This window comes from Salvia miltiorrhiza, chloroplast (genome assembly GCF_028751815.1).
Source record: "Salvia miltiorrhiza chloroplast, complete genome".
In the NCBI taxonomy this organism is placed as follows: Eukaryota; Viridiplantae; Streptophyta; class Magnoliopsida; order Lamiales; family Lamiaceae; genus Salvia; species Salvia miltiorrhiza.
Window position 1 is genome coordinate 45,001 of NC_020431.1, and position 11,582 is coordinate 56,582.

The following is an 11,582-nucleotide window of genomic DNA, read 5'->3' on the forward strand; positions in this document are numbered from 1 at the left end:
GACGAGAATAATACTCTACGACTAGCAATTCATTTATTTTTAAACCGACCCATTTACTATCTATTATTTGATTGACCAGTCCTTTATATTGGACTGGGTGAAGAGTCAAATGGTTTGGCACTTCCGCCTGAGGGGAAGAGTTGAGAGAATTTTGAACCAGAGTTTTGGATTTTTGTTCATCCTTCGCCATAATAATATCTCGAGGTTTGCAGCGATAACTTGGTATATCTACTATACGCTCATTCACTAAAATATGTCTATGGTTAACTAATTGGCGGGCTGCGGGAATAGTCGAAGCCATACCCAATCGAAAAAGGATGTTATCCAAACGCATTTCAAGTAATTGTAGTAAAACTTGACCTGTTGACCCCTTGGCTTTTCCGGCGATATGAACGTATTTAAGTAATTGTCGTTCTGTAAGACCATAATGAAAACGCAATTTTTGTTTTTCTTCTAGGCGAATACGATATTGAGATTTTTTCCCGGAACGTGGTTGGTTTCTAAGATCACTCCCGGCTTTAGGCCTTTTATTAGTTAGTCCTGGTAAAGCCCCCAGGCGACGTATTTTTTTGAAACGAGGTCCTCGGTAACGCGACATAAAATAAAGACTCCTTAATTCTTATTTAGAATTCATTTCATTCTTTTTTTTTTTTATTTGATTTTACAGAATAAATCGAAACTCAAACTGAACTAAATGAAGCGAAGTTTGCTGAAGTAGTGTACTTCTACTATTACTATATACTATACAGAAGAATGAGATAAATTGGATAAATAGTCAAACTTTCTATTAATATCTATTATTATATATATAATAATAGATAAGATCCTTTTCCTGGCATAGTCATGAGTTCCCCCTAGAACTTCCAAAATTCATGGATTTTGGAAAGGGGGGAAGACACTTTTCAATATTCTTTGATTTCAAAGGAAGATTCTCCATTTTTGAAAAATGGAATAAAAAAATGAAAAATATAAAAAAGCCGGCTATCGGAATCGAACCGATGACCATCGCATTACAAATGCGATGCTCTAACCTCTGAGCTAAGCGGGCCCATATTATAGTAATAGAAATTGTCTATACATAGGAATTCAAGACACTATTACTCTAAGTATAGTGTCTCTAGAAATCTAGAAAAGAATAGAATCCATAATTACCAATAAATATTGGATATTATAGAACATAACGATTTCTATAGCGATATAAAATTTTTGATTTCTTTATCACAATTCTAAATTCGAATAGAATAATATTGGATAGTCAATCTTAACTATTTTTAGATAGTCAAACTTTTTTATTTTGAATTCACATGATATTTGAAATTCTTTTTGTTACACTTCTCCATTTTCTATCCTACAATATTTCTCTATATTTCTTCCTAATTTGGTTGATTAATTATAACTAATCAAACATTCCTCGGCTTTCATTCGTAAAATAAAAGGGGAAGTTAAGAAGAAAAAAAGAATCGAACCTTTAAGTATCCCAATTGCATGGGAAAAATGGCATGAAGAGAAAGATATATAAAGGATATATATCAATCTATATTGAATTGCCGATACAGAAATGATAAAATTCAATTTGATTCAATCAAATACGGGTTTCCTATAGGTAAGCAAAAAAGACTTTTTCGAGATAGTAATCGCTATCTAATAAATTCAAAGGTTCTAGTATAAATGAAAGAAAAAAGGAATAATATTTTAATAAAATCTTAATCTCAAAACAAAAGACGGGGATATGGCGAAATCGGTAGACGCTACGGACTTAATTAGATTGAGCCTTGGTATGGAAACTTACTAAGTGATAACTTTCAAATTCAGAGAAACCCCGGAATTAATAAAAATGGGCAATCCTGAGCCAAATCCTGTTTTTTCAAAAAAAAGGATAGGTGCAGAGACTCAATGGAAGTTGTTCTAACAAATGGAGTTGACTGCGCCGGTAGAGGAATCTTTCCACGGAAACTTTAGAAAGGATGAAGGATAAACCCATCTATTGAATACTATATCAAATGATTAATGTTGGCCCGAATCTGTTTTTTTAATATGAAAATGGAAAAATCGATGTGAATTTATTTCACGTTGAAGAATAAATCGAATATTCATCAACTCATTCACTCCATAGTTCGATAGATCTTTTAAAGAACTTATTAATCGGACGAGAATAAAGATAGAGTCCCATTCTACATGTCAATACCGGCAACAATGAAATTTATAGTAAGAGGAAAATCCGTCGACTTTAAAAATCGTGAGGGTTCAAGTCCCTCTATCCCCAAAAAGCCTATTTGACCCCTAAAATATTTACCCTATCCCCCCTTTTCGTTAGCGGTTCCAAATTCCCTTATCTTTCTGATTCTTTGACAAACGTATTTGGGTGTAAATGACTTTCTCTTATCTTATCACATGTGATATAGAATACACATTGCAAATGAAGCAAGGAATGCCGATATGAATGAATACCATTGATTGAAATTACAGGACTTGGAGAAAACTTTGTAATCCCCCGTGTCCCTTTAATTGACATCGACTCCAGTCATCTAATAAAATGAGGGTGGGATGCTACATTGGAAATGGTCGGGATAGCTCAGCTGGTAGAGCAGAGGACTGAAAATCCTCGTGTCACCAGTTCAAATCTGGTTCCTGACACATGGTTTCGTTTTTTTAATCTTTCTTTTAAAAATAGAAATTAATTGATATGAAGCGAGATACGTATTGATTTGGAATATGGACCATAATCCATACTTTTCTTTTATCTATCTTGGCGAGATATACCCCATCTATAAAATACTCTAAAATAGGTGGGAAAAGTTTCTTAAATAAATAAAATTCTATTTTCTCCTTTTTTTCTTTCATTTACAATACAAATAAATCGAATTTGATACCCTTCTATTTCTTGGTATTTTCATTCCTATTCAATTTCTTAATTCGTCTCAACATGACTTTAAGGTTCATGGTGGAGAACTCCTTTGATTCATCCTATTGGTTCGGCTCATACGAATACGAAATCCAAATAAATCTAAGAATCCCAACGAATTCCTAATTCTACTTTTTTTGTTGGCCTATTCACAATTCCCTAAGCTAATACAAAAGAGACCTCAATTATTCTGGTTAATCTAGAACGGCAAAGCCAACCCTTGAATCTCTGAAATTTTATAAGTGGAAGTGGCTTTCTTATCATTCAATGAGCATCTTGTATTTCATAAAAATTGGGGGAAATATAATCCTTACGCAAGGGCCATCCTATCCAACTTTCAGGCATTAAAATACGTTTCAAGCGCGGATGATTATCATAAGAGATTCCCAACATATCATAGGATTCTCGTTCTTGAAAATCCACGCTTTTCCAAACCCAGAAAACGGACGGAATTCTAGGATTCCTCCTCGAGGCAAATACTTTTATGCATACCTCTTCTGGTTGATCCACACCATACTCTATTCTGGTAAGATGATACACACTAGCTAACAGTCCACCAGGTGCTACATCATAGGCACATTGGGAGCGTAGATAATTGTAACCATATACGTATAAAATGACGGCAATAGAATGCCAATCCTCGGGCTTTATTTGTAAAGTCTCTATTCCTTGATAATCAAAGCCCAAAGATCTATGAATTATCGCGTGCTTGACTAGCCAAGCAGATAAACGACCCTGCATCTTTTTTATCTCCCACATTTTTATATTTTTAGTTAGAATAGTTCACATTCTCGATCAAATGGATGAAAATTGACTCGCTGCTTGTTATTCTGTACAACAAGGAGTCCTGCCTAATTCACAAATTCCTGAGAAGATCCTGAACTTTTATATTTGAAAAAGTTTTCAGTAGGGATTTCTGAAGTAGGTACCGGTTGATAGAGGAATTTTTGATCATAATTTCCAGTATGAATATTGCGTCCAACATGAAACTTGTGATTGGTCGTAAAACACCGATTTGCTTGTTGAGAGCCAATTCTATTTTCATAGATTTCTCGAGATATTTTCTTACGAAGTTTTGTTATAGCATCTATAACTGCTTCCGGTTTAGGGGGACAACCTGGCAAATAGACATCCACGGGAATTAGTTTATCGACTCCCCGAACAGTACTATAAGAATCGGTACTGAACATCCCCCCTGTAATTGTACAGGCTCCCATAGCAATAACATATTTCGGTTCGGGCATTTGCTCATATAATCTCACCAAGGAGGGGGCCATTTTCATTGTTACTGTTCCAGCTGTTAAAATTAGATCTGCTTGTCTAGGACTCGATCTTGGTACTAGTCCATAACGATCAAAGTCAAACCGTGATCCTATTAGTGAAGCAAATTCAATAAAACAACAACTGGTACCATAGAGAAGCGGCCATAAACTGGAGAGTCTTGACCAATTTGAAAGATCATTTAATGTAGTTGAAATAACTGAAATTTCGGCTGTTCGATTAAGTAAAGGAAACTCAATGGAATTCATAACTTTTCAACCTTTTTTCCCTTTTCTTTTTATTGTCTGAATAGTCAGGAGCTAAGACCATTCCAATGCCCCCTTTCGCCATGCATAAACTAAACCAACAATTAAGATAAGCACGAAAATTAAAGCTTCTATAAATACAGATACGCCCAATATATCGAAACTCATTGCCCATGGATAAAGAAAAACCGTTTCAACATCAAAAACAACAAAAACTAGAGCAAACATATAATAACGGATTCTAAATTGTAACCAAGCGTTGCCCATTGGTTCTATACCCGATTCATAACTAGAAAGTTTCTCCGGCCCTTTCCTAATCGGGGCTAAAATCCCAGAAATTAAAAATGCCAAAATAGGAATAAGACTTGAGATTATTAGAAATGCCCAAAAAATATCATATTCGTAAAGCAAAAACATAGACGCACTCCTATGAACGTGGAAAATATACCGGATTGGTTGAGTCGAATTGAAGTTGTAAAGTCATCGATAACTAGTTAGTCAAAACAAGAATTCATTTTGACCAAACTGTCTAGTTTCCTTTGATTATTCCAGGGCATATCTCATTTGAAGATTTATCGACTGACTTGATCAGGATCCTATTTCCAGTCTACTTCATTTTTTTAGTTCAATTTTCTTTAATTGCTTTAGTTAGTATAACTCTAGATGTTACACTTAGACAAATTTTCTTGTTTTCGCCCAGGATTCTTCCTAAAGAAAGCAAATAGAATTATTATTTTGTGTTTAAGAATTTCAAATTTATTATTCTTTTGATTATTTGAATTTTCTTTATCAAAATGTGAGTTCGATATTTTGATTTTTTCATTTTTTAGGAATAGAGTCGGGGGGTTTTTTTCTTAGTAATTTAGAATAGAACAAGTATTCAAATGTACGAGAATGGGTAGGTATTTCCATCTCAGGATTTCGAATATCTTAATCTTAGTGTTGGTATATTCCGTTTATTAGATCTGGGTGGGGTTGTCTCTTGATTGAATACAGAAAAAGAAGACCACCCCCCCTTTTTGTTTTGGTGTTCTTCGCCGGGTATTGGTAAGGTATACCAAAGAAAAGGAGTATCACTGGCTTAACCCCTTGATTGTGGGCAGGAAAATTCATATTCATATGGAATTTCCCTCCGATGATTAATGACTAAGGTTTGGTTTGTTTGGAAAAAAATGGATTCGATCCCTTGAAATCCGTTTTTTGGCTTTTCTGTTCTGCTTTAAACGATTCTCGTGAGTGAGTTTTTAGGACAAATTTTGTTTCAATGAAATAACCGGTCAGTTACAAGCAACAAACAAGAATGAAGAAATCAAAATTATACAATTTTTTATTTCAAATGAAAATATGAATTTTATTCATTTTTTTATAGGGCTATACGGACTCGAACCGTAGACCTTCTCGGTAAAACAGACCAAACTTATTATTATCAAAATGATATGAACTGTTTCAAAGACCCAACATGCATTTTTTTTGCATTGGGCTCTTTCATTAACTGATAGAAATATCAGCCAATCCGCCATATTTTTTCTTGACAGAAAAATAAGATAAGGAGATGGCTCCATGTGCTCTGATTCATTATTTGGGATTCTAATTCAGGAGCACTCCCAAAGTGTTTCAAAGGTGAAGTTATTTTGACGTAGGTCTGCCTTTGGCCTCGAATTTGAAGTTAAATGAAGTCTCTATCGTTCGGCTTAAAAAATCCAATATGAAACTTCATACACCTTCAAGTTCATAGGACGAAAAGAGATTTTTTGAGGGCCTTATACTCATTATGCCTGGCATTGAATATACGGGTATTCACCTTATCAATATCTCAAGATGGGGCCTGTTTGGTACCTAAAAGGGCACTCAAATAGGACCGAACCTCTCGTCAGGCTATTGTTCTCTTAAAGTTATTATAGAGTAAGACGTAGATTTCTCAATAAGATCCATTTTTTGGATTGTATGGTGGATTCCCCTGAAAAAACATTGGCGCGCGTGTAAACGAGGTGCTCTACCAACTGAGCTATAGCCCTTAGTGCTTGTGATGCATATTTTATCATGTATATAATTTGTTGTCAAGATGAATATTCTATGATCCAACATCCTAAATTTTTGAATTTTTGAGTGGTATTGGTTCGATTATTATTGCTTATAAGGAATATGATATTTATAATCCATCGACGGGATGGGTTCCATTTGGTTCTTTTTAGGATGATAAATGACCTACTTAACTCAGTGGTTAGAGTATTGCTTTCATACGGCGGGAGTCATTGGTTCAAATCCAATAGTAGGTAGAACTTATTAGATACCATTGACTCCGGTATCTAATAAGTTTTTTGCCCCACCCTTTTCTCTTTTTATAGATTTTGTATTTTTATTTATTTCATTTTTGAATTGCGTTATATCAAAATTGGATTCTGTCGAGTGAATGCAATCAAAATAGGGTTTAGAAACAGAAACTCTTTTGATTATTTGAACGAACCAACTAGTTATGAAATTGCACTGACAGCCTCGACTCTTGTCCTAGCTCGTCGGAGAGCTAGATTTGCCTCAATTATTTGTCTCTTTCCTTCAGCTTTTCTCAAACTAGCTTCTGCTATTTCAAGAGTTTCCTGAGCTTCTTGTGGATCAATATCACTACCCTTTTCCGCATCATTTACTAAAACAGTGATCTCATTATTGCCTATTCTAGCAAAACCGCCCATCAGAGCCATCGTTAACCATTGGTCCTTAAGGCGTATTCTCAAAATCCCTATATCTACAGCTGTAGCAATAGGAGCATGATTCGGTAATACGCCAATTTGACCACTATTTGTAGATAAAATGATTTCTTTCACTTCTGAATCCCAAACAATTCGATTAGGGGTCAGTACACAAAGATTTAAAGTCATTTCTTCAAATTGCTCTCCATTTCTAAGTTGATAGCCTTCGCGGTAGCTTCATCGATATTACCTACTAAATAAAAGGCCTGCTCAGGAAGAGCATCTAATTCTCCGGAAAGGATCAATTGAAACCCTTTAATGGTTTCTGCTAGACCAACATATTTCCCCGGAGAACCGGTAAATACTTCGGCTACAAAAAAGGGTTGTGATAAGAAACGCTCAATTTTTCGCGCTCTTGCTACGGTTAAACGATCCTCTTCGGATAATTCGTCCAACCCAAGGATAGCTATAATGTCCTGAAGCTCTTTATAACGTTGTAAAGTTTGCTTAACTCTTTGCGCAGTTTCATAATGTTCCTCACCAACGATCCGAGGTTGAAGCATGGTTGAGGTTGAATCTAAAGGATCTACTGCCGGATAGATCCCTTTGGCAGCTAATCCTCTTGATAGTACGGTAGTAGCATCTAAATGTGCAAATGTGGTAGCAGGGGCAGGATCGGTCAAATCGTCTGCAGGTACATAAACCGCTTGAATAGAAGTTATGGATCCTTCTTTGGTAGAAGTAATTCTTTCTTGTAAAGAGCCCATTTCAGTACTCAGGGTGGGTTGATAACCGACAGCGGAAGGCATTCTACCCAATAAGGCTGATACTTCGGATCCGGCTTGAACGAAACGGAAGATATTGTCGATAAATAGAAGTACGTCTTGTTCATTAACATCTCGGAAATACTCCGCCATCGTTAGAGCAGTCAAACCAACTCTCATACGAGCTCCCGGCGGTTCATTCATCTGGCCATAAACTAAAGCCACTTTTGATTCTGCAATATTTTCTTCATTAATTACTCCAGATTCTTTCATTTCCATGTAAAGATCATTTCCTTCACGAGTACGTTCACCTACTCCGCCAAATACGGATACCCCCCCGTGGGCTTTGGCAATATTGTTAATCAATTCCATAATGAGTACCGTTTTACCAACCCCAGCTCCACCAAATAGTCCGATTTTTCCCCCACGGCGATAAGGTGCTAAAAGATCTACTACTTTAATTCCTGTTTCAAAAATAGATAATTTTGTATCTAACTGTATAAAGGCAGGCGCAGATCGATGAATAGGAAATGTTGTACGAGTATCTACAGGACCTAAATTATCAACAGGCTCTCCAAGCACATTAAAAATGCGTCCTAGAGTCGCTCCACCGACTGGAACACTTAGAGGAGCTCCCGTATCAATCACTTCCATTCCTCTCATCAGACCATCTGTAGCACTCATAGCTACAGCTCTAACTCGATTATTTCCTAATAATTGCTGTACCTCACAAGTCACGTTAATTGGTTGACCAACAGTATCTCGGCCTTTAACTACCAGAGCGTTATAAATATTAGGCATCTGTCCTGGCGGAAAGGCCACATCTAGTACCGGACCAATGATTTGGATAATACGCCCCAGGTTTTTTTTTTCAAGCGTGGAAACCCCAGAACCAGAAGTAGTAGGATTCATTCTCATAATATAATAAATAAAAAAATATGTCGAAATTTTTTTGTGAAAATTATCGAATTCAAAATAAATGTCTGATAGTATGTCGATCAGTTAATTCAATAACAAATGGGAGTTAGCACTCAATTTTGTTGGTGCCCTCCAATCGAATCCAATTCAATCGTTTACTCTTCAATGAGTTAATTTTCAAACTCAAGCAAGCTATTTGAAAAATTTCAAGTGGATGAATAAAGATCTTGAGAAAGTTTTTCATTTGTCTATAATGATAGACAATCCCATCTATATTATAGAAAATATTCTATGGAATTCGAACCCGAACTCTATTTACATTACGATTCATTATTTCTATGTTATTCTTATTGGCTTTTCTTCTTTTTTATTTCAGCATATCGATTTAGGTCTATAGCCTATTTTTTTCGTTTTTATACCCTTTCATCATCATTTCATAGATGAATTAGCCCTACTTTCACATCTAGGATTTACATATACAACATATACCACTGTCAAGAGGGAATTTTTGATTAGTTAGGTTAGGTATTTCGATTCCAAAAAAGATCAAAAAGAAAAATGGGGTTGCGCTATATATATGAAAGAGTATACAATAATGATGTGTTTGGTAAATCAAATACCATGGTCTAATAATCAAACATTCTGATTAGTTGATAATATTAGTATTAGTTGGGAAGTTTGTGAAAGATTCTTGGGAAAAGTTTCATTAACGCCCAATTCATTCGTGTCGAGTAGACCTTGTTGTTGTAAGAATTCTTAATTCATGAGTTGTAGGGAGGGATTTATGTCACCACAAACAGAGACTAAAGCAAGTGTTGGATTCAAAGCGGGTGTTAAAGAGTACAAATTGACTTATTATACTCCTGAATACGAAACCAAAGATACTGATATCTTGGCAGCATTCCGAGTAACTCCTCAACCTGGAGTTCCGCCTGAAGAAGCAGGGGCCGCGGTAGCTGCCGAATCTTCTACTGGTACATGGACAACTGTGTGGACCGATGGACTTACCAGCCTTGATCGTTACAAAGGGCGATGCTACCACATTGAGCCCGTTCCTGGAGAAAAAGATCAATATATCTGTTATGTAGCTTACCCTTTAGACCTTTTTGAAGAAGGTTCTGTTACTAACATGTTTACTTCCATTGTAGGAAATGTATTTGGATTCAAAGCCCTACGTGCTCTACGTCTGGAAGATCTGCGAATTCCTGTTGCTTATGTTAAAACTTTCCAAGGCCCGCCTCATGGGATCCAAGTTGAAAGAGATAAATTGAACAAGTACGGTCGTCCTCTGCTGGGATGTACTATTAAACCTAAATTGGGGTTATCTGCTAAAAACTATGGTAGAGCGGTTTATGAATGTCTTCGCGGTGGACTTGATTTTACCAAAGATGATGAGAACGTGAACTCCCAGCCATTTATGCGTTGGAGAGACCGCTTCTTATTTTGTGCCGAAGCAATTTATAAAGCACAGACTGAAACAGGTGAAATCAAAGGGCATTACTTGAATGCTACTGCGGGTACATGCGAAGAGATGATGAAAAGAGCTATATTTGCTAGAGAATTGGGAGTTCCTATCGTAATGCATGACTACTTAACAGGAGGATTCACCGCAAATACCACTTTGGCTCATTATTGCCGAGATAATGGCTTACTTCTTCACATTCACCGTGCAATGCATGCAGTTATTGATAGACAGAAGAATCACGGTATGCACTTCCGTGTACTAGCTAAAGCGTTACGTCTGTCCGGTGGAGATCATATTCACGCTGGTACCGTAGTAGGTAAACTTGAAGGAGAGAGAGACATTACTTTAGGCTTTGTTGATTTACTGCGTGATGATTTTGTTGAAAAAGATCGAAGTCGCGGTATTTATTTCACTCAAGATTGGGTCTCCCTGCCCGGTGTTATTCCCGTGGCTTCAGGGGGTATTCACGTTTGGCATATGCCTGCTCTGACCGAGATCTTTGGAGACGATTCCGTACTACAGTTCGGTGGAGGAACTTTAGGACACCCTTGGGGTAATGCGCCAGGTGCTGTAGCTAACCGAGTAGCTGTAGAAGCGTGTGTACAAGCTCGTAATGAAGGACGCGATCTTGCTGCTGAGGGTAATGCAATTATCCGTGAAGCTTGCAAATGGAGTCCTGAACTAGCTGCCGCTTGTGAGGTATGGAAAGAAATCAAATTTGAGTTTAAAGCAGTGGATACTTTGGATAAATAAAAATAAGGAAAATGAAAAGTAATTACTCTCCATTCTCTTAATTGAATTGCAATTAAACTCGGCCCAATCTTTTACTAAAAGGATTGAGCCGAATACAAAGATTCTAGCGCATTGCACGTATTTTGGATAAATACACATATCTCTAGATATAGAAGATTTGAAATCGAAATATAAGACTCGAATTTTTCTATTGTTGTCTTGGATCCACAATTAAACCTATGGATCCTTGGGATTGGTATATTATTTATATATCCTGTAGTTTCTCTGAATCAAGCGAAGTATCATAAATCTTTTGACCCATCCTGTATATTGTCTTTTTCGTTCCGTGTTCGAATAGAGTCTTAATTTTTTACTTGTTATTAGACGAGATTTTACGAAAAAATTCTTTCTAGGAGAGAACAAGCATTTCTTTTTTTGTTTGATGCGAAGAGACAGAAGAAAAACCCTTTTTTTCATTTTTTTTAAGAATAAAAAGGGATTCCATCATATTCATATATCATATTTATAGTGAAGTCTTATTCCCGGATTTCCACAAAAGAGAATCCCTATTCACAAGTAGTGATTGAATTT

At 36.3% G+C, this 11,582-nt stretch overlaps 7 protein-coding genes and 5 non-coding genes across 12 annotated transcripts in view; 4 read left to right on the plus strand and 8 right to left on the minus strand. All coding sequences in view use genetic code 11, as the record gives it.

Annotated features, from left to right (window-relative positions):
* Window positions 1–598, minus strand: part of rps4 (ribosomal protein S4) — a 606-nt gene extending 8 nt beyond the window's left edge. Inside the window, exon 1 of the mRNA in view lies at window positions 1–598. This exon is cut by the window's left edge and continues 8 nt beyond it. Within this exon, the coding sequence (YP_007507113.1) occupies window positions 1–598 (598 nt within the window).
* Window positions 599–975: 377 nt separating this feature from the next.
* On the minus strand, window positions 976–1,048 carry trnT-UGU. The gene has a single exon. It is a non-coding gene; the product is annotated as a tRNA-Thr (tRNA).
* Window positions 1,049–1,723: 675 nt separating this feature from the next.
* trnL-UAA lies at window positions 1,724–2,263 on the plus strand. The gene is made up of 2 exons: window positions 1,724–1,760; window positions 2,214–2,263. It is a non-coding gene; the product is annotated as a tRNA-Leu (tRNA).
* A 298-nt stretch (window positions 2,264–2,561) lies between these two features.
* On the plus strand, window positions 2,562–2,634 carry trnF-GAA. Its single transcript has one exon. It is a non-coding gene; the product is annotated as a tRNA-Phe (tRNA).
* A 532-nt stretch (window positions 2,635–3,166) lies between these two features.
* Window positions 3,167–3,643, minus strand: ndhJ (NADH dehydrogenase subunit J). The gene has a single exon. It carries the CDS (start codon window positions 3,641–3,643, stop codon window positions 3,167–3,169), a length of 477 nt encoding a protein of 158 aa, YP_007507114.1.
* A 110-nt stretch (window positions 3,644–3,753) lies between these two features.
* Window positions 3,754–4,431, minus strand: ndhK (NADH dehydrogenase subunit K). Its single transcript has one exon. It carries the CDS (start codon window positions 4,429–4,431, stop codon window positions 3,754–3,756), a length of 678 nt encoding a protein of 225 aa, YP_007507115.1.
* Window positions 4,432–4,482: 51 nt separating this feature from the next.
* Window positions 4,483–4,845, minus strand: ndhC (NADH dehydrogenase subunit 3). The gene has a single exon. It carries the CDS (start codon window positions 4,843–4,845, stop codon window positions 4,483–4,485), a length of 363 nt encoding a protein of 120 aa, YP_007507116.1.
* Window positions 4,846–5,794: 949 nt separating this feature from the next.
* trnV-UAC lies at window positions 5,795–6,443 on the minus strand. Its single transcript has 2 exons — window positions 6,408–6,443; window positions 5,795–5,831 (listed from the first exon to the last, which is right to left on the minus strand). It is a non-coding gene; the product is annotated as a tRNA-Val (tRNA).
* A 188-nt stretch (window positions 6,444–6,631) lies between these two features.
* Window positions 6,632–6,704, plus strand: trnM-CAU. Its single transcript has one exon. It is a non-coding gene; the product is annotated as a tRNA-Met (tRNA).
* Window positions 6,705–6,899: 195 nt separating this feature from the next.
* atpE (ATP synthase CF1 epsilon subunit) lies at window positions 6,900–7,301 on the minus strand. The gene has a single exon. The coding sequence runs from the start codon at window positions 7,299–7,301 to the stop codon at window positions 6,900–6,902; it is 402 nt and encodes a 133-aa protein (YP_007507117.1).
* atpB (ATP synthase CF1 beta subunit) lies at window positions 7,298–8,794 on the minus strand. Its single transcript has one exon. It carries the CDS (start codon window positions 8,792–8,794, stop codon window positions 7,298–7,300), a length of 1,497 nt encoding a protein of 498 aa, YP_007507118.1.
* Window positions 8,795–9,578: 784 nt separating this feature from the next.
* On the plus strand, window positions 9,579–11,012 carry rbcL (ribulose-1,5-bisphosphate carboxylase/oxygenase large subunit). The gene has a single exon. It carries the CDS (start codon window positions 9,579–9,581, stop codon window positions 11,010–11,012), a length of 1,434 nt encoding a protein of 477 aa, YP_007507119.1.
* The last annotated feature ends 570 nt before the right edge of the window (window positions 11,013–11,582 follow it).